Below are 21,638 nucleotides of genomic sequence, written 5' to 3' on the forward strand. Positions count from 1 at the left end.
CTTTTCCTTCTGGTTTTCTCTTTCCTTCTCGTTGTAGAATTTCCAGTTGACTTTTCTGTAGTTCTGGGTAATGTCCATTTTGTATTTTATTGAAATCGTTGTGTGAGGCTGCGGTTAGGTGTTTACCTGTGCAGCCATCTTGGGTCCTCCTTTTCTAGTTATTTTTAGTAGTTTTTATTATGTGTTGTTTGTATTTACTTATTAATATTTATTAGTATTTTAATATCTTCCTATGATGAATTAGAAGTAGGAAAAACTGATCCTTCCCATAGATATTTCTAGAAGCATTGCTGAATCATGCCATTTGAAAGAGACAAATGTATCACTGTTCATGGATGATTTGATGTTATTGAAAGGAGCAGAGTACACTAGAAACTGGTATAGCTAATTCAGTAGTCACATAATGAGAATATTGTGGTGTTAGGTTTGCATTTTTTTTTCAGTTTTATTATAAGGTTTTATCATGTAGAACCAAATTTATTTTTTTGTTTGTTTCTTAATCTTTATTGTTAAGATTATTACAGATATCCCTCTTCCCCCCCCCATAGCTCCCTTCCACCCTGTTCCCACCCCATTCCATGCCCTCGCAACCCTATTGTCTGTGTCCATATGTACTGCATTATATACATATAAGATCTTTGTCTAATCGCTTCCCTCCCTCTTCCCTCTGAGAATCGTCGGTCTGTCCCATTTCCATGCCCCTAATTCTATTCCATTCACCAGTTTATTCTGTTATTTGGAATTATTATTCATTTGATTTTTAGATTCACTTGTTGATGGATATGTATTTGTTGTCACTTTGTTCATAATTTTTTATCTTTATCTTCTTCCTCTTCTTAAAGAATACCTTTCAGCATTTCATTAATATTGGTTTGGTGGTGATGAACTCCTTTAGCTTCTTCTTGTCTGTGAAGCTCTTTATCTAACCTTTAATTCTAAATGATAGCTTTGCTGGGTAGAGTAATCTTGGTTGTAGGTTTTTGCTCTTCATCACTTTGAATATTTCTTGCCACTCTCCTCTGGCCTGCATAGTTTCTGTTGAGAAATCAGCTGACAGTTATATGGGTGCTCCCTTGTAGGTAATTAACTGTTTTTCTCTTACTGCTTTTAAATTCTCTTTGTCTTTTGCCTTTGGCATTTTAATTATGATATTTCCTTATGTGGTCCTCTTTGGATTCCTCTTGTTTAGGGTTCTCTGTGCTCTTCCTGGACTTGGAAGTCTATTTATTTTACCAGGTGGGGGAAGTTTTCTGTCATTATTTCTTCAAGTTGGTTTTCATTATCTTGCTCTCTCTCTTCTTCTGGCACCCCCAACTTTGGTATGCTTGAAGTTGTCTCAAGGCTTCTTATGCTATCTTTGCATTTTTGGATTCTTTTTTCTTTTTGCTTTTCTGGTTGGGTGTTTTTTGCTTCCTCATATTTTAAATCATTGACTTGATTCTCGGGATCCTGTTGAATCCCTGTATATTATTCTTTATTTCATTCAGTGTATGCTTAATTTCTGACTGGTTCTTTTCCATTTTTTTGGCATTCTCACTAAGGTCTTTGAAGATTTTACTAAGTTCCTTGGAGGTTTATAGCAGATTCTTGAGTAACCTTATAACTGTGGTTTTGAACTCTATATCCAGTAGTTTGCTTTCTTCCATTTCTTTCATTTGTGATCTCTTTCTTTGTCTTTGCATTTTGGCTGCTTCCCTGTGTTTGTTTCTATATATTGGGTAACTGATATGTCTCCTTGAGTTGATAGAGTGGCCTTGTGTAGTAGGTATCCTATAGGGCCCAGTGGCTCAGTCTCCCCAATCACCTGAGGTGGATATTCTTGGTGCACCCCTTTGTGAGCTGTATGCACAGTCTTGTAATTGAGCCTTGATTGCTGTTGGTGTCACTGGGAGGAATTGACCTCCAGGCCAATTGACTCTGGGGATCCGCTGTTACTGCAGCGGAAGAGCTGCTGTGCAGGAGACACCCCTGTGCAGCAGGACTTGCTTTGGTGGGGCTTTGGTGCTCACTGAGTCTGCCCCTTGAGTGTGTAGCTTATGGATGTGAAGAGTTTTAATCTAGTATGGTCTCACACTGAGCACTGGCTCTTGGGTCTCCAAAAAGGTGTAAAGTCAGCAACTGCCTGGTGCCACCCAGCAGAAGCTACAGAGAGATCTGCAGATTCTTCTTTTTTGTATTGGGTTTGGAAGTGTCCATACAAGGCCCAGCTGGTGCAGGTGTGACTTGGACCTTTTATTGATAGATTTTGGGCTATCTGACCCAGGAGTAGCTTGTTTGACAGATTTTAGGCTGAGAAAGGACAGGCCATTCATATGCAAAAGCTGCTGTGTGTGTGTGTGTGTCTCCCACTCCCCCCCCCATCCCCCCCCCACCCCGCTTGGGTGTGGTGAGGTATCAGGGTGAGGTATCAGGGCATCACCAGGGCTGAGCAAAAAGAAATGGCTGCTAGTCAGCCCTGCACCTGGGGATTCCCAGCACAGGAACAATGACCCACTGTGACCACTTCCGTCTGAAAGAAAGTCACCCCTGAGTTTCTTACTGATGCCAGACAGTCCAGTTTCTCCCTGTATGTATCTGGGTCCCCAGAGTCTTGCTCAACACTGGACCTCAGAGGAAGTGGGAGGTTGTAAATTCATTCGTGGTGCTGGCCTTTGAAGAGAAGCAGCTGGCTCTCCAGCAGCTTATATGTCATTCAGCCCCAATCTGCACTGATTGTTACAGCCTATAGGGTTTTTTTTTTTTTTAGTATATTTTATTGATTTTTTACAGAGAGGAAGGGAGAGGGATAGAGAGTTAGAAACATCAATGAGAGAGAAACATCGATCAGCTGCCTCCTGCACACCGCCTACTGGGGATGTGCCCACAACCAAGGTACATGCCCCTGACTGGAATCGAACCTGGGACCCTTCAATCTATAGGCTGACACACCAAACCAGTCAGGTCCACCAGCTTGTAGTTCTGACTGCCCGTAGGGACTTGTTTCCCCAGCTCTGGAACCCTGGGCTGGAGGTCTGGTGTGGGGTTGGGACCCTTCCCTCCTCTGGGCAGTCTCTGCACAGACAATCTCCCTCCTGATTAAAAAAGTGGCACACCCGGGTGCCAGACCAGCCTGTTCTGTGCCTCCAGCCCATTAGCGCCTCATACCAGTCTTAATGTGCTCTTCTTTACTTCCCTAGTTGTAGTACTTCCGCTGAGCCAGCTTTCCCGTGGTTCTGGATGATAGTTCTGTATTTTAGTTATAATTTTTATGTGGTTGTGAGAGGCAGCAAGTATAGGCATTTACCTATGCTCCCATCTTGGTTCCTTATTTAAAAAATATATATTTTTATTGATTTCAGAAAGGGAGAGAGATAGATTAATGATGAGAGAGAATCATCGATCGACAGCCCCCAGCAATACCCCCTACTGGGGATGGAGTCTCCAATTTGGGCATGTGGCCTGACCAGGAATTGAACCCTTACCTTCTGATTCATAGGTCAGTGCTCAATCACTAAGCATTGAGTCAGGCCCAAATTTACTCTTTTAATGATGAGAACTAACTGTTCAAGGTTTACTGGAAGATTCAAATTAAGAGATAAGTAGTAATGGGAAAGAGGTCTAACATATAGTTAATATTGGGGGGAAATATCAATAGAAAGAAAAGCTTTACTTTTCATAAACTTTGATGAGGTTGTTATCAGATAGGAAGCTATGTGAGTGAGTGGCATTTTAATACAAATGTTAATATGTATGTTAATTTAGTTAATAACTTAGTATATTTTCCTTCAAAATTATTGTTTTAGAGAACAGAATCTTGGCATTTTCTTCCGCAAGAAATCGACTCTTCCTACACCTCGGATACATCTCAAACCAGGTTTAATGTGAGAGAGGAAGGGACAGATGCGGCAGACTTCCTCTCTGTGGAGGAAGGTATATTGACCCAATCAGAAAATCAAGTAAAGAAATACAGAGATCTCTTTTGTTCTCCATCGCTAGGTAATGCCTGTTTTTTTCCTTTAAACTAGTATTAATACCTCACATTTATAAAAAATTTACTTTTGGGGAATTGCAAGACCTTCATTTAAATCCTTTCTTGAATTGAGTTCTGTAAAGATATACTCAAAGATATTAGCTTATTTCTGGTTTCCACAGCTTGTATAGTTATGTTAAATGTGCAGTTGCACCTCATTTTATCATATACTATTGTTCACAGAAGGCAGAAAATTGATAACTTCCTTTCCAGTAGGTTTGCCTTCTCAGTCCTGAATTTGTGGATGTTTTTCTTGGGATAAACCAAGTTATCCTTTATTATTATTATTATTATTATTATTATTATTATTATTATTTATTTATTTATTTATTGTTTTAATCCTCATCTGAGGATATTTTCCCATTGATATTTAGAAAGAGTGGAAGAGAGAGGGAAAGACAGAGAGAAACATCAGTGTGAGAGAAACACATTGGTTGGTTGCTTCCTGCATGAGCCCCAACCAGGTCCCAGGCCAGGGAGGAGCCTGCAACTGAGGTACATGCCTTAGACTGGAATGGAACCTGGGACCCTTTGGTCCGCAGGCTGACGCTGTATCCACTGAGCCAAACTGGCTAGGGCCATGTTATCCTTTGACTATTCAGCAATGGAGACCCATACTCATTAAAATACAACCAAAAAGCAAATGTTCATCTTTACCTTATTAGATTCTTAGAATTGATTATGGCATATGTTGTTATTCTCAGTTTTCAGAACCAAAAATTTAGATACAGGATTAAATGACTTGTTTTACGTAGATCTTATTGCTTTGGTGTATATGAAACTGATAAATAGCTCTTTACAAAAGGTATACTTTAAATGCCTCTCAAATAATCAAAATAGGAGATAGAATAAATTTTTTTTTTACTACTCTGGATCATTGCAAATATATAAAAATACTAAACAAATATGGTAATTAAAAATTTTTTCATTCCTAAATTATAATTCAGACAAATATTTCTTTGCTTTTCCTTTCTTCAGATTTTGTTTTAAAAAATTGAAAATAAAATACAGCCCGACAATTTTTAGAATTCGCTTTTGTCAGAGAAATGGCTTCAAACATGAAGTTGTCAAGAGTTTTTTAAAGGAGCATGAATAGGAGTTAATTTAAGTTCTTTTTTTTTTTTAATATATTTTATTGATTTTTTTTTTACAGAGAGGAAGAGAGAGGGCTAGAGAGTTAGAAATAATGAGATAGAATTATCGAGCAGCTGCCTCTTGCACACCCCCTACTGGGGATGTGCCCGCAACCAAGGTATATGCCCTTGACTGGAATCGAACCTGGAACTCTTTAGTCCACAGGCCAACACTCTATCCACAGAGCCAAACTGGTTTCGGCTAATTTAAGTTCTATTCAAACATAAGCTAATGCTATCCAAATAAAAAATTAGTGCCAATGAATTCTGTGATGTGGATCATCAAAGTCAACTTTAATCTTAATTTCACATTTTAAGAAATATGTTGATAACATTAGAATTTCTTTGTGGGAGGAAATGGCTATGATAGTAGATGAAAGAAGGCTTTGCTATAATCAGGTTTTCGAAAGGCTGTCATGCTAAAGTGGAAGCAGCTTATTTTCATTCATTTATTTAACAAATATCTAAGTGTGTGTTGTATATTTGATGCTAGGAATATATAGATGAAATCTAACTCTTTTGGGAAGACAATTCAGTAAACAGAAACTAATAGTATCATGTATGAGTATTTTAATGGAGTACAGCAGAAGCTTGCAAATTATAGACTATAGGCCAAGGCCTTATTTTTTATGAGCTAAGAATGGATTTTGCATTTTTAAAAGGATTATAAGAACAACAACAAAAGTATATGCAATAGAAACCATGTATGACTAACAAGGTCTAAAATATATACTACCTGGCCTTTTATAAAAGTATTTGCTAATTCTAATCTGGAGGTTAAAATGAGAATACATAAGTTTTTTTAAAACTTGATATAAGAAAGAATGTTCAACTAGAGTCATTTAATAATGGAAAGGCTATCTATATATATTTAAAAGCCTAAGTGATTGTTACACCCGGAAATCTGGTTGACCAGATGACTGGCTGATACCTATGACATGCACTACCTACCAGGGAGTTGACACTCAATGCCAGGAGCTGCCCCCTGGTGGTTAGTGTGCTCCCACAGCCTACCTCCTCAAGCTGGCCAACCTCCCGTGGTCCCTCCCCTCGGAGTGGGCAAGACTGCCCCAATTGGCCCCGGTCACTGGCCAGGCCGAGTGTATCGGCCTCTAGTATAACAATAAAAAAGTGAGCTTAGCTCTGGCCCGTGTCTCAGTTGGTTGGGCGTCATCCCCTGCACTGAAAGTTTGCAGGTTCCATTCCCATTTGTGGTGCCTATGTTATGGGTTCGATTGCTAGTAAGGGATGTTCTGAAGGCAGTCCATCAATGTTTCCCTCTCACATGAATGTCTCTCTGCCCTCTCTCCTGCTTTCTCCTCCTCTCTCCCTTTCTCTCTCCTCTCTTCCTCCCTCTCTGTTTCTCTCTAAAAAAGATTAATAAAATGTATTTTTAAAAGAAGTGAGCTTATATCACGGCAAAAGTCAAGCAAAATTCTTTATTAAAATAATTCCAGCATTGGGTAGGAAATTGTGTGTCTGGCTTCCAAAATTTTTGCTAACATAAAGTTGTATAGCTCTAGCTTCTCATTTACATTTTAAATGATTAGAGCAGATCCCTGGATCTGATGGCCAAGGAAATTTTATTACTGCTATTTTGTTATGCATGAATGCTACAGTCATTGTGGGGTATATAAGTTTCACCAATGACAAATGTCATATTGAAAATCAGTGCTGAGACAAATATCTCAAAAAAGAGTGGTCCAAGCTATCACAGTGTCCAGATGTGAGGAAATGTGGGGTCTTTGTTAAAAGACCTTAGGATTCTTAGAAGGTTGGAGGACTTATGAAGGTTATGAAGGATTAAGACTGAGTCTCTAAGCAAAGGCTAAAGAGGAATCATACCAGTTAGTAATTGGTGGTAAAGGTTTCTCATTTTTAATTAAATCATTCAGTAAATAAGTAATAATTCTATTTTGAATGCTTACTAAGTGTAGCAGGTATTTTGCTAGGCACTGAAGATATTAATGTGAATATAGTAGCAGACATGGAGTTTTAAATTTAAGTGGAAAGCAGATAGGCTAAAGGTTAAAACAAGAGTGTGGTAGTTACAATAGGGAAGGTGTACAGTATTATAGGCATTCTGAAATTAAGAAAGTAAACTATGGCATCAAAATTATAGCATATTGATAGAACCATTTAGTTTTAGCAAAATAAATAACCCATCCAGTTAAATTAATATTAAATAGGATGCTGTTGGTTGTACAGATTTGTTTTTATTGCTTAATTTTTTGTTTTGTAGTTATATAAATACCATAAGAGAATACTGACTTTATATTTAATAAACATTGAAGGGCATTCTAATAATTACTTAGGTTGGCATTCAGGAATTCACAACAATTTTTCCCCCCTTAAATCAGCAATTCTCAAACTTTTTGGTCACAGGACTACTTTACACACTTTAAAGTTACTGAAGATTCTAAAGACCTTTTGTTTAATGTGGATTAATCAGTTGCCTCCCGTATGCACCCCGACCAGGGATTGAACCTGAAACCTAGGTATGTGCCCTGCCCTGGAATCGAACCCACATGAGATGACGCACAAACCAACTGAGTTACCCTGCCAGGACCTTAATATTATTTTGAATATAATTTTGACCCTCAGCACCTCCTGAGATTGTCTTAAGGATGCCCAGGAGCCCATGGAAAACACTTTGATATACAATGGAAAGAAGCACTCATAATGGTTAAGAGCACTTGTAAAAAGAGTTCAGTCTTAGACTCAGATCTCACTCTGCCACTTAGGCTTTTTGCAGATGGACAAATTACTTAATATTTCTTTTTTCCCCCTTAATATTTCTTAAATTTTGTAATCATGTTTCCTTACCTATAAGATGGAAATAATGATACCCATCCTTCAAGGTTGTCATGAGGATTAAGTGAAATATTGTATGTTTAGTACCTGGACCTTGTCAGGTAGTTGCTGCTGCTGGTATGTTGTTATACTAAAGTTTGTAGAAACTTCCAGATGGCAGCATGTTTAGGTTCTTTAAAGTATTATGTGAGTGCTAAACAGTTATTTTTAATATTTCCAACATTTTTATATTTGAAACTTTGCAGTCATACAAGACAACTTTACTTCTCCTGATTTGCCTTTGCTGACATGTTTGACACAAGACCAAGAGTTTGGGCCTGATTCCATATTTCACCAAAGTGAACTAGATTTTGCACCTCTGAGGTAGAATGATTTTTTTAATTTTTTATTTTCATGTAACCATTCTACTCTTGCTTTTCTTGTTCTTAGTCGTTACTAATATTAATGACTTCAGCCTAAGTTGAGACTTTGGGGTAAGGGTTAGGTAGTTTCAGCTCACACTCTGAAGGTAACATGCCCCTAAGTCAGTGGTCGGCAAACTTGTTAGTCAGCAGAGCCAAATATCAACAGTACAACGATTGAAATTTCTTTTGAGAGCCAAATTTTTAAAATTTAAACTATATAGGTAGATGCATTGTTATTAACTTAATTAAGGTACTCCTAAGCTGGCCTTTGCTAAAAACTCAAGGGGCCAAAGAGCTGCATGTGGCTCTCAAGCTGCAATTTGCCAATCACTGCCCTAAGTTAAGACATTATGCAGAGCAGTTTGACATGATAACATATGTATGTGTAAAAATGAACCTGTTTACTATAGTGTATTTAAAAATAATTTCTAATACATTCTAGCTTTTCAGGCATATTTTAATTTAGAAGGCACACTGGATTTTTCTTTTTATAAATCTCCCCTTTTGCTTTCTGTGACCCAACCCCATTTTGTAAAAATCATTTATTTCATGGTCACTAACTTGTTTGGCACTCTCATTTTGGTCAGCTGATATTGAATGAGCCTTGCTATCTTTCCTTACCTTATAGCTGTGAATATGAAGTAATAAGATTTTTTTCTAACAAACATGTCCAAATTAATAATTATTCCAAATTAATGTCCTTTAGCATAGTTATGATGGGAGACAAGTTTGGAATTCTCTAAAACATTTGAAATTATCCAAAAATATGTTTTCCTTTTTTATAACTAAAAAAAAAAGGGCACCTTAAATTAAAAACTAGGTGTTTACTGATGTGCCCTTTTGCTATATATTACTTTTAAATTACTTTTATGGAAAGTGTTTTGTAAACAGTAGTCAGCCAATGATTCCTGTTGTATTTTTTTTTGGGGGGGGCGGTAGATAACTTCTTAAGTGGTTTTTAAGAGCATAATAAATGACTAGTAAAAGAGCTAATGCAGGTTAAATGAATTTTAAATTTTCATTTAAAGAATTTTTTTTCCCCGATATGAAATTACTCATATATTTGACAATATTGTTTTAGAGAAGTCTGAGAAAATATTAGGGTCACAGATGGTAGTGCACTTTTCTGTTTATAAAACAATTTGCCTTGTTTAAGTCAGTCATTTTAAAAGAATTTGAAATAAGAACTTTGTTTTTCAACACATTATGGAAATAACCTTAATAGCAATGACATATCAATTTTGTATTTTTTCATGTTGGTATTGAAAAAAATAAATTTTTTAAATATGTAACCCTTTTTTTGTATCTTTTCAGGGGAATTCCTGGTAAGTCCGAAGACACTGAAGGGTTTTCTCGACCAGTGGAAGTTAGTGAAGCTTTATTCCAGGCAACCTCAGAAGTAGCTTCAGACTTAGTTAACAGTTGCTTTAATGTATCTCAGCATACACTTATAGGGAGTACAGATGTTGAGTCTCAGGGCTCTTTTTTACATCCTGAGCAAGAAACCAAAGAAGAGACTGTTTTAACCTATACAGTTGATGAACTGAAAACTGCCAAAAACTCTGATAGTTATGGTGCTCTTTGTTCATATATGTCATGGAAGATAAAAGAAGTTACACAAGAGCCAGAAACCAATTTAGCTGATAAAGATCAATTTTCTTCAACTTCATCTGATACAGTTGATGAATATGTAACTCCTAAAGAAAGTGACAGTTTTGATGCTTGTTCAGATGTGCACCACTGGAAACAGGAAGCTTTACAGCAGTCAGAAAAATATTTAACCAGTAAGGACCATAATTCCTGCTCAGATTCATCTGATACAATTGATAAAAATAAAAGTCCTGAGGAGAGTGTCAGTTTTAATGTTCCCTTTTCATTTATGCCATGGACCAAACAGGGAGCTTCACACTATCCAGAAACATGTCTAGTCAGTAAGGATCATGTTTCTTTTCCACATGAAATTGCTCCTCATTTTAATAATAAAATGTCAAATTCTTTCTTGCATTGCTTGTTAGAAAAGGATTCCATTGATATCTGGTAGTGATTTTGAGAATGTTTATTTAAGGGCTCCAGCTGAGAATGAGATGCAACAAAAGATGGTTTCTTTGGAGTGTTATTAAAGAAATGAAGGTTTTGGGAAAGAATTATCTCAATGTTTTGAACTAATGGAGAATAGCAGTACTTTATTATTTTCAGAGGTGTGTCCCAGATCTTCAGAAATAGAATATATGGAGGATGTTGTTCCTGATAATTCCTTCAAAGTTTCAGAAACATACACTCTCTCCAGGGGACATGATATCTCTAACGTAGAGACTTTTGGTGGTCCTCTTCATACTATTACATCTAGCTTGGATGTGATATCAGAACATATCAGAACATATTTTCAAGAGGAAAGAAACCAAAAGGCAAGTGCTGCTTTTGGAGGGAAAAATGTTGATGCTATTGCAAATCTAGCCTTTGAAGCAGTTATTGCCTCTATTGGCGATTTTCAAGGAAGAGAGTATAGTAAATGAAATCCAAACTGACATCAATAAATCTGTGACAAATGCCAGCCAAGAAGGTGAACCAAAAAATTCAGGTATTTTTTAATTAAATTACAAAGATGAAAATTCTTTCGTTGATAAACTTAGTCATCCATACTATCAATCTACTCCCAGGGTGTTGGAATCAGAAGCTTTAAAGCCATTGTAACATAAAAATGATGATGATGTTAGCTCCCTGTACTGGTTCCCTAATATAAAATCATTCCCCAGTGCTCCTCAGGAAATGTTCTTTAAGCCACTTTCTTTTATTCTAGAACTTAAGTCACATGTGTCTTTAAGTGAAAATTCTCACAGCCAGATTGTTGGTCTTTGCAAAACACAGCTTTATTTCAGTGTGATGTAGACAATGAACTATTTCTTCCCATTGGGAAGATAAAGTATTTTTCTGCTCTTGACCTTGCAGAGAAGGAAGGATCTTCAAACATTATTTACCCACTGGAAGTAGCAACTTCAGATTCTTTGTTTTCGCAAGATTTAAAGCAGCAAACCTTTGAAGAAGTTGCAGATTCCTCAAACTATATTTTGGGTAAGAATGAAAATTCTTAGTCATATCATTGAAGGTCCATCTGCAGTTACAGAAAGTAGCTTGTCAGCAAACTTGGTGACATATGATGCAAAGTAACAAGGTACCTTACCAATGATCAATGCTGCATCATTAATTACAGTTGGTCGGGAGACATTGCTGAAAGCTGATATAGGCCTAGATGAAATTCCTTGGCCTATGGGTGCCAAATCCAGTCTTACGGTACATACAATTATTCAGAATGACTCCTGTTTTATAGAGGGCCTGCAGGGGAAGGCTGAATCTGACATCTGTTCTGTGGGTGATGATATTGAATGCTGTAGCCTAGATGAAAATGCTGTTGTATGCAGTGAAAGATCTACCGAACTACAAAGAGAGGTGAGACACAAATGATAAGTTGGGGAAAACAGTCTTTTCCAGTTTTGTTTCAGGAAATGGATTGTTACTTGTTTTTATTTTACTTGTTACTCTTTCCCAGATAAGTGACCAATGTGATGTGACTGGGAAATGCATTGAGCTAGCAGGTTTAGGAAATATGCTTGATGATCTAGAAATTTATGATGTCTCCCTGCCGTGGCAATCTGACTTACAACTACCATCGGAGGAAGAGCCTGTAAGTTTTTCTATTTGATGTTTCTTATGGGGAAGGGAAACAAATATTTCAGTTGAAAATTAGAGGTAAAAGTGCCCATTTATGTCCTCTAATACAGAAGTTGCCAACTGGTGTTGGCAGGTCCAGAAGGTTGATGATCACTGGTTTAAGGAAACCTTTGGAGCAGCGTTTGCCAATCAGTGATCTGCTGATCACTGGTGGTCCGGGAGGTCCTAATATCTGGTGATCTAATATCAACTTGTGATTTGTAATCTGGTCTTCATCTGATATGCAGGAATATACTTAACTTGTTAGAGATTGGCATAAAAGAAATGTTGGTATTTTGTAGACCTTAAGACTTAATGAATTCTGTGGTGTCTTGGAAAAAGCCATTCTTTGGTGCCTCTAGGCCTTTATCCCAGGCATCTTAACTTTTCCAAGTTGTGCCCACAAGAACCTTTGGAACAGTGTTAAAAATGGAGACGTTGATTTGTGCTTTTCCCCTCTCTGGTCTTCAATGTACAAACCTTGGAATAGACCCTGGAAATATTCAAATATTTTTATTTATTTATTTGTAATTTTAAAAAAATTATTTATTGATTTTAGAGAGAAAGAAAGGGGGTGAGAGAGAGATCAATTTGTTGTTCCACTTACTTATGCATTAATTGATTGATTCTTGTATGTATAGGGGATCAAACCAAAATCTTTGTGTATCAGGACGACCCTCTAACCAACTGAGCTCCTGGCCAGGGCTCAAACATTTCTTTTTAGGTGTTCCTGAAAGATTTTTACTTCAGAGGTATCTTGAAAATTATAAGAATCTGTTGTTTCCCCAGGAAAGATACTGAGGTACTTAATATCCAAACTAGTCAGTGTTCCCAAAGGAAACTAACTACCTCCTTCCCACATAAGCAACATCCTCATGTATTACTTCCATTCCTCTCTATTTATATCATTATTGTGTGTGTTTGTGCACTAGAAAATTATAACTTTGAGGTGTTATAAAAATTGTTTCAATGTTTCTTTTATATGAGGCTTTATTTTCCTTGATCTCTGGAATATTCCTCTGGTCCCATTGCCCATCTTCTTTTGTCTGAAACTGTCAAATCTAACCTGGATCCCACTTCCTTATAATATATCAATATTTCCTGTTAGTCATTAAATACAGTTTGATAATATATGTGGTGTACTTAATGTTACTTTTCTTTTCCTGTTTTCCCAAGTATAAGAGTGTATGTTATTGGAAAACAATTAGTTTGGGTTGCAACCATATTTAGACCATTAGGTTCAGACATTTGATAAAAGGAAATGAACAAAGATATACTGATGAACTTTTGTTTATAATTTGTTGAATTTAAAAATATTTTAATGTAGAGAACTATTAGGCTAGTTTTATTTTCTTCTAAAGTAGGCATTGTTTAATTCTAACTTTCAATGTAATAACAGTGGGGATGAAAGTGATAACTGTGCTCAAATACTATGCTAAGTTTTACTTTCATATATCAGGTAGGATTGTTGAGGATTATTATCATCCCCATTTCTATAATTGACAGAAAGTTAAGGGACTTTCTCATGATTACTTAGCAAATAGGGGAACTAGTATTTGAAAATAATCTGTGTACTTAACCATTATGTCATTAACTCCCTGCCTGTTTGGCTATTCTTCATTGAAACCAATGCCAGGATTTTGCATTATTTTGACAGGAATGAAGGTTTTGAAGTCAGTTTCAATAAGAATGAGAAACAAAATCTGATAAATGTTAAATTTAGTGTTTCTAATATACTAGAGGCCTGATGCATGAAAATCATGCACTTGGGGGGATCCCCTCAGCCCAGCCTGCACCCTCTCACAGTCCGGGAGCTCTTGGAGGATGTCCCGGAGTGGGCCTACGCTGTCAAGTCGGATTGGACATCCATAGCACTGCCATGGAGGCGGGAGAGGTTCCCTCCACCACCTCTTTGCTCTCCAGCTGTGAGCCTGGCTCAGGGCTTCTGGATGAGTGGTACTCCCCCTGTGGCAGTGCAGTGATCACCAGGGGGCAGCTCCTGTGTTGAGCATCTGCCCCCTGGTGGTCAGTGCTTGTCATAGTAACTGGTTGTTCACCATTTGATTTGCATATTAGCCTTTTATTATATAGGACTAGTGGCCCAGTGCATGAAATTTGTGCACAATTAAAAGGGAATTAGAGGAAATATTTTAATGTTGCTATTTGCCCTTTCTCTATAATAGATGTATCTGGCCAGCCCCACCCCCATTGAGCAACACCAAGACCTGGCCGGCCCTATCCCCATCAAGCCCCGCCGGGCGGGGGGCACAGCCTCAGGTTTTCTGGCCCGGCACCACACAGCCTTAGGTCCCTGCTGATAGGTCATTACGGCATCCAGGTGTGACGACCATTTGCATAGCCTTTATTATCAAGATTATTAAGATATGCATATATATTAATATGTTTTTATTGATTTTTAGAGAGAAAGAGAGAAAGGGGAATGGGGGGAGAGAGAGAGAGAAACATTGATGAGTCAGAAACATCAATATTGAATGACTGCCTCCTGCACACCTCATACCTGTGACTTCTTATTGAATGGGTTGACGCCCAACCACTGACCCACACTGCCTGGGTGTTTTGTTTTGTTTTAATCCTCATCTGAGGATATGTTTTTTAAAAATTGATTTTTAGAGAGAGAAAGGGAGGAGGGAGAGGGTGGAAGAATAGAGAGAGAGAGAGATGTGAGAGAGAAACATTGATTGGTTGCCTCCCATATGGGTCCTGACGGGATGGAACCCGAAATCTAAGTATGTGCCTTGACCGGAAATCAAATCGCAGCCTTTAGATGTCTGGGATGATGCTCCAACCAACTGATTCATCTAGTCAGAACTCTAATATTTTTAATAGTACTGTACAATTTTTATAACTTGCATCAACTTTTTCACGTGGATAAAATATATTTTAAAAATAAAAAACTATATAATAAAAGCCTAAGATGCAAATTGTCCCCTTGGGCAGTCATTTGACCAGGAGACTGGGATTTTAATTGCGCACTGTAATGTGCGCTGACCACCAGCTGGCAGCTGGTGGCAGTGGAGGTGCTGCTGGCCCCAACGGGCCCTGACGCGAGCGGGACTGTGGCGGGTGGTGGAGCAGGTGAGCAGGTGGCGCCAGGCCAAGGCGAGTATGAGGGCTCCCCTCTTGCCTCATCCATTGCCCTGCAGACAGCGACCAGCAGTGGCGGCGGCATGGGGCTGCCGCCCAGCTTCAAGCACTTAGGAAGAAAGGGCAAATAGCAATATTATATATTTCTTCTAATTTTTTGTTCAATGTGCACCAATCTGTGCATTGGGCCACTAGTATTCAATTAATAGTGATTCACCGAGATTAACTATGACCACATTCCAAATTTTATTTGTCCTAATTTGGTAAAAAGTTGTATGTTTATGTACTAACATCACCAGTAATGGTTACTGATTTCTTTACTAGCAAGGACTTGTTAGGATTTGTGTTTTAGGAACTTCTTTTTCAGCATTTAACCTTTACTTCACTATCAGTTTATATTTCCCATGACTTTTGTTTCAAGAAATTTGAGGACTTTTTTTTTCTTTTTTTTGGTTAATCCTTACCTGATATTTTCCCATTGATTTTTAGAGAGTGGAAGGGAGAGGGAGAGACAGAGAGAAACATCGATGTGAAAGAGATATATCGATTGGTTGCCTTTGCACGCCCCTACCAGGCTCTGGGATTGAGCCTGAAACTGGGATATGTGCCCTTGACCAGAATTGAACCCAGGATCCTTCATCTGTGCGCTGATGCTCTATCCACTGAGCCACACTGGCTAGGGCAGGACTTTTATTTTTTTAGGAATTGATCACAGATACAGTTTCCCCATGCTTTTATTATTCTATACATTTGTGGATTTCTTAAAAAGGGGAAGTAGGTTTTTTCCTACTTTTTTTTCTTCCTTTCCATAGCACACTTCTCTCTTAAAAAAAAAAAATTAAAAAAAAATCCTTGTGCCATAGTTCAGATTCTGCAATGATCATACTTATCATAAGGAGAAAAACACTTCTAGGTCTCCTATACAGAACCTCAGAATAATTTATAGAGCCTTCTTGGAATTGGCCAAGATATGACCTATATATGTATTCAGGAGGATTGGGAATATAATTTTAAGGAACTGGTATAACTACTTAATATTTATTTTCATCAAAAGTCTGTATTTTAACAGATGTCTAAAATTAATCTTCTTTCTTTTTTTAAAAAAAATCTCTTTTCATAGGACATTAGTCAGTCTTTTTCATCTGTATTACCTCCATTTGTTACTCATGAGCCAAACAGAAAGTTGGAGTATCACTCTTCAGATCTCAGGATGTTGAGGGTATCTCCTGAGATTGTGCCAAAGACTCAAAAACATTCACCAGGTATGTGGAAAAGGTGGTATTAAATGTCCTTATGACTAGCTTGTTAAAAGTATCTTGCTATGGCTATTTTTTTTTTATATTTGAACTCCTGCAGTTATGTTAACTTTGAATTAAGTGTATTTATAAATGTATAGGTCTCTTTCATTAGATGAATCTTTTTTATTTAATTGCTTTCTTCATGATAGTGTTTAGAACTGAATTACATGGACAAGCCTGAATTAGCATCAATTTGTTTCTATATTTCTTTCTGTGATTTGAAGGGGGAAATTATTGAGCATGAGAGGACAATAGATTTGTAGAGAGGAAATTGAGAGCTAAGTTTTGAGACAGAAAACAAGGTAATCTTACCTGCTATGGGTTGTGGGGACAGGAGGAGAGGTTTTAGGGACTTAGAGGAGAGTGCCTTGGTGAAGGCTCAGAATTTATGTTGAAGTGAATAGGAGATGGAACTAAAGACAAGCAAAAGGCCGAAACCGGTTTGGCTCAGTGGTAGAGCGTCGGTCTGCAGACTGAAAGGTCCCAGGTTCGATTCCGGTCAAGGGCTTTTACATTGGTTGCAGGCACATCCCCGGTAGGGGGTGTGCAAGAGGCAGCTGGTCGATGTTTCTCTCTCATCGACATTTCTAGCTCTCTAGCTCTTCCTTCCTCTCTGTAAAATATCAATAATATATATATATATTTTTAAATGAATAAATAAAATAAAGACAAGCAAAAGGATTTTCAGGTAGTTCTGAAGTCAGTTGAGTTCAGAAATGATTTTATAATGTCAGCCTGTATAGCATATCTCATTTTTCTTTACTGTAACTCAGGAATAGAGAAAGTTAATTCTTGGTAGAGGGATTTGTGTGTGGTGGAAGGACAGCAGTGGAAAGGAATAAGTGAGCGAAGAGTTAATCAGCTATTTGTTTCAGCCTGCATTGGAAAAGAAAAGAAGTCAGGAGAATTGTTAGTCTAGAAGAAAATAAAGGAACAGAGGTTTCTTTATGAAGTTGAATAGAAGAGGTGGGTATGAGTTACTGAGAGAGCTAGAAGAATGGGTAATTTTGGTCAGAGTGAGTTACTACAATACATTTAAATTTGTGTCAGTTTGAAGGGTGATAATATCCATTGCTTGGCCCTGAGGGGATTGGTTAGAAGTTGAATAAAGACCACTGGGATAAAATAAATTGAGATTTTGAGGCTAGATTTGGATTAACTGTGTTTAAATATTTTCTGTTTTTTGTGGGGTTTGGGGTTTAGGAAAGCCTGTTCACCAGACCTTGAAAAAGTGAATGGGAGCAACTGGAAGTTGTAAGAACATGATAGATGGAGAATGGTATTGAAGCTATGTGTGGCCTAAACCTCAAGAAAGGAGGTTTTATTTGTATGTTTTTTGTTTATTTGAGAAAGATAGAAAATAATGGGAAGGAATTCATTGTGACATTGGTAGTAATGTCCTATTACTGATTTTAGTAATTGGAGAGTTATCTCTTTTAGTAAATCTAGCTGAATTTTGTCAATTTTTTGCTGTACTTTTCAAAGAAATTGGTTTCTCTGCTTTTTCTAATTTTTTCTTCTACCTTTTAAATCTCTATTTCATTTACTACCATTTTAGTTTTTATTATTTTCATGTTTTCACTTGCTTCAGTTTTGATTTGAGCTTGTTACTGTTTCTTAAGGTGAAATGTTAAGTTATTGATCTGAGATCTTTCTAATTCAGGTTTTTACATAGATACATTTTTAAACACTGTTAGCTGCATGCCTTAAGTTTTGCTTTTTCATACTTTAGTTTTAATTCATCTAAATATTGCCCAATTTCCATTGTAATATTTATTTGTTATTGACACTGGTTAACTGGAGGTATGTTGTTTAATTTCACATACTTATGAGTTTCCTTTTGTTATTGAGATGTCATTCCAGTTTTTGGAGAATATATACTTTGTATGATTTCAGTTTTTAAATTTTATTGAGGCTTGTTTTATGTCCTAACATATAGTCTGTCCTGTAGAATGTACAGTTTGCACTTGAGAAGAATGTGCATTCTGCTGTTGTTAGGTGGTGTGTTCCATACATACTTATCTGCTAGTTCTGGTTAATTTATAGTGTTCCAGTCTTCTGTTTCCTTGTTGATCCTTTGCCTAATTGTTTTCTTCATTTCTGAAAGTAAGGTATTGAAGTCTCCAAATATTAGTGTTTGTTTCTCTCTTCTTTTAGATTTGCTTGAAATATTTTGAGATATGATATTAAATGATTTTATGCTTATATTTTATAATTTATAATGACATGCATTGATGAATTAACTTTCTTTGTGTGATTATAAATTGACCTTTAATTCTAGTAACATATTTTGTCCTAAAGCTTTATTTTGTCTTTTTTCTTACAAATAAATATATTGTTTTATTTATTTATTTAATCTTTTTTGTTTAGATTATTACAATTGTTTCCTTCCCCCCCCCCCCCATAGCTCCCCTCCACCCAGTTCCCACCCCACCCTCTGCCTTTAACTCTTCCCCCACTGTCCTTATCCATAGATGTACGATTTTGGTCCCCTACTCGTTTCCCCCCAAGAATTGTCAGTCCAGCCGGGACTGGTTTAGCTCAGTGGATAGAGCGTCGGCTTGGAGACTGAAGGGCCCCGGGTTCGATTCCGGTCAAGGGCATGTACCTTGGTTGTGGGCATATCCCCAGGAGGGGGTGTGCAAGAGGCAGCTGATCAATGACTCTCTGTCATTGATATTTCTAACTCTCTATCTCTCTCCCTTCCTCTCTGTACAAAAAAATCAATAAAATATATTAAAAAAAAAAAAGAATTGTCAGTCCACTCCCTTTCTATGCCCCTGATTCTATTATATTCACCAGTTTATTCTGTCCATCAGATATTTTATTCACTTGATTTTTAGATTCACTTGTTGATATGTATTTGTTGTTCATAATTTTTATCTTTACTTTTTTTCTTTTTCTTCCTCTTCTTAAAGAATACCTTTCAGCATTTCATATAATACTGATTTGGTGGTGATGAACTCCTTTAGTTTTTTCTTATCTGTGAAGCTCTTTATCTGACCTTCAATTCTGAATGATAGCTTTGCTGGGTGGAGTAATCTTGGTTGTAGGTTCTTGCTATTCATCACTATGAATATTTCCTGCCACTCCCGTCTGGCCTGCATAGTTTCTGTTGAAAAATCAGCTGACAATCATATGGGTGCTCCCTTGTAGGTAACTGTTTTTCTCTTGCTGCTTTTAATATGCTCTCTTTGTCTTTTGCTTTTGGCATTTTATTATATGTCTTGGTGTGGTCCTCTTTGGATTCCTTTTGTTTGGGGTTCTGTGCGCTTTCTGGACTTGTAAGTCTTTCTTTCACCAGGTGGGAGAACTTTTCTGTCATTACTTCTTCAAATAGGTTTTCAGTATCTTGCTCTCTCTCTTCTTCTGGCATCCCCATAATTCGGATGTTGGTACGCTTGAAGTTGTCCCAGAGGCTTCTTACACTGTCTTCAAATTTTTGGATTTTTTTTTCCTTTTGCTTTTCCGGTTAAGTGTTCTGCTTCTTTGTATTTCAAATCTTTGACTTGATTCTTGCGTTCCTCTAGTCTGCTGTTGGGTCTCTGTATAACAATATTTTTTTATTTCAGTCAGTATATGTTTAATTTCTAGTTGGTTCTTTTTCATATCCTCAAGGGTCTCGCTAAATTTATCTGCCTTTTCTAGGAAATTATTGAAAAATCTTATAATCATGGTTTTGAACTCTATATCCAGTTGTTTGTTTTCCTCCATTTCTTTTGTTCATGATCTGTTACTTTGTCTCCGCATTTTGGCTGCTTCCCTGAGTTGGTAGGGTGGCTTTGTGTGCTAGGTGTCCTATCTGGCCCAGTGGGTCGCCCTCCCACTTACCTGAGGTGAACACTCTTGGTGCATCCCTTTGTGGGCTGTGTGCACAGTCTTGTTGTAGTTAAGCCTTATTAGTGTAGATAACTATGTTCCTCTAGTTATTTTTGTTCTTACAGAAGATCCTTTATCATTTCTTGTAATACTAGTTTGGTGGTGATGCACTCTACTTTTTTCTTGTCTGGAAGCTCTTTATTTCTCCCTCAATTTTAAACAATAATCTTTCTAGGTAAAATGTAGGTCTTTGCTTTTCATCACTTGTTAATGCTCACTCAAGAATAATGTTCCATTGGTTTTTAGAAAGAGTGGAAGGGGGGGTGAGAGACAGAGAAATGCCGATGTGTCTTTCTCACCTTGACCAGGGCCAGGTTTCAAGCCTGCAGCTGAGGTACATGCCAATGACTGGAATCGAACCCCAGACTTTTCAGTCTGCAGGCTGACACTCCTTCACTGAGTCAAACTGGCTAGGGTGCTTTTCATCACTTTGAATATTTCATGCCAGTACTTTCTGGCCAGAAATGTTTCTGTTGAGAAATCAGCTTGACAGTATAGGCGTTCCCTTGTAGACAACTGTCTTTCACTTCCTGCGTTTAAGATTTTTTTTTTTTTTTTTGTCTTTAACCTTTGCATTTTAATTGTGATATGTCTTGGTTGTATATCTTTAGGTTCATGTTGCTTCCTAGACTTATGTATCTTTTTTTAAACCAGGTTAGGGAAGTTTTCAGCCAATAATGTTTCAAATATGGTGTCTATTTGCTCTCTGTCCTCTCCTTCTTGTACCCCTGTGATGAAGATGTTATCATGCTTCATTTTGTCCCACAGGTCCTTTAAATTATCCCCATTTTTGTTGTTGTTTTGTTTTGTTGTTGTTAATCCTCACCTGAGGATATATTTTCCATTGATTTTTTTTTTTTTAAGAGAGAGGTGGGAGGGAGGGGAAGAGACACAGAGAGAGAAACATCAATGTGAGAGAGGCCCACCAATTAGTTGTCTCCTGCACGTGCACTGAAGGGCTGGATTTGGAACCTGCAACCCAGGTATGTGCCCTTGAGCAGGAATCATGCCCATGACCCTTTTGTCCACAGGTTAACGCTCTGACCCCTGAGCCAAAGCCACCAGGGCTACTGTCCTCATTTTTTACAATTCTTTTTTTTTTTTTTTTTTTTTTTTTTTTTTTTCCTGATTGGGTGTTTTTTAGATACCTTGTCTTCCAAATGGCTGATTCCATCCTCTGCTTCATCAAACTTACTATTTATTCCTTCTAGTATGTTCTTCATTTCAGTTATTGTATTCTTCATTAAAAAATATTTTTATTGCCGATACTGGTTTGGCTCATTGGATAGAG

The 21,638-nt window shown here is 37.4% G+C and overlaps 1 protein-coding gene across 5 annotated transcripts in view; it reads left to right on the forward strand.

Annotated features, from left to right (window-relative positions):
- ALMS1 (ALMS1 centrosome and basal body associated protein) overlaps positions 1–21,638 on the forward strand; it is a 131,449-nt gene that overhangs the window by 19,827 nt on the left and 89,984 nt on the right. For 4 of the 5 annotated variants that reach the window (XM_045580907.1, XM_045580904.1, XM_045580905.1 and 1 more), the window contains 7 exons: positions 3,783–3,975; positions 8,202–8,319; positions 9,675–9,685; positions 11,307–11,429; positions 11,686–11,804; positions 11,905–12,039; positions 16,291–16,432. In XM_045580907.1, the coding sequence (XP_045436863.1) occupies positions 3,783–3,975; positions 8,202–8,319; positions 9,675–9,685; positions 11,307–11,429; positions 11,686–11,804; positions 11,905–12,039; positions 16,291–16,432 (841 nt within the window). The other variant, XM_045580906.1, reaches the window with a different exon arrangement.

Source organism: Pipistrellus kuhlii, unplaced genomic scaffold, assembly GCF_014108245.1.
Source record: "Pipistrellus kuhlii isolate mPipKuh1 unplaced genomic scaffold, mPipKuh1.p scaffold_m20_p_13, whole genome shotgun sequence".
Taxonomy (NCBI): Eukaryota; Metazoa; Chordata; class Mammalia; order Chiroptera; family Vespertilionidae; genus Pipistrellus; species Pipistrellus kuhlii.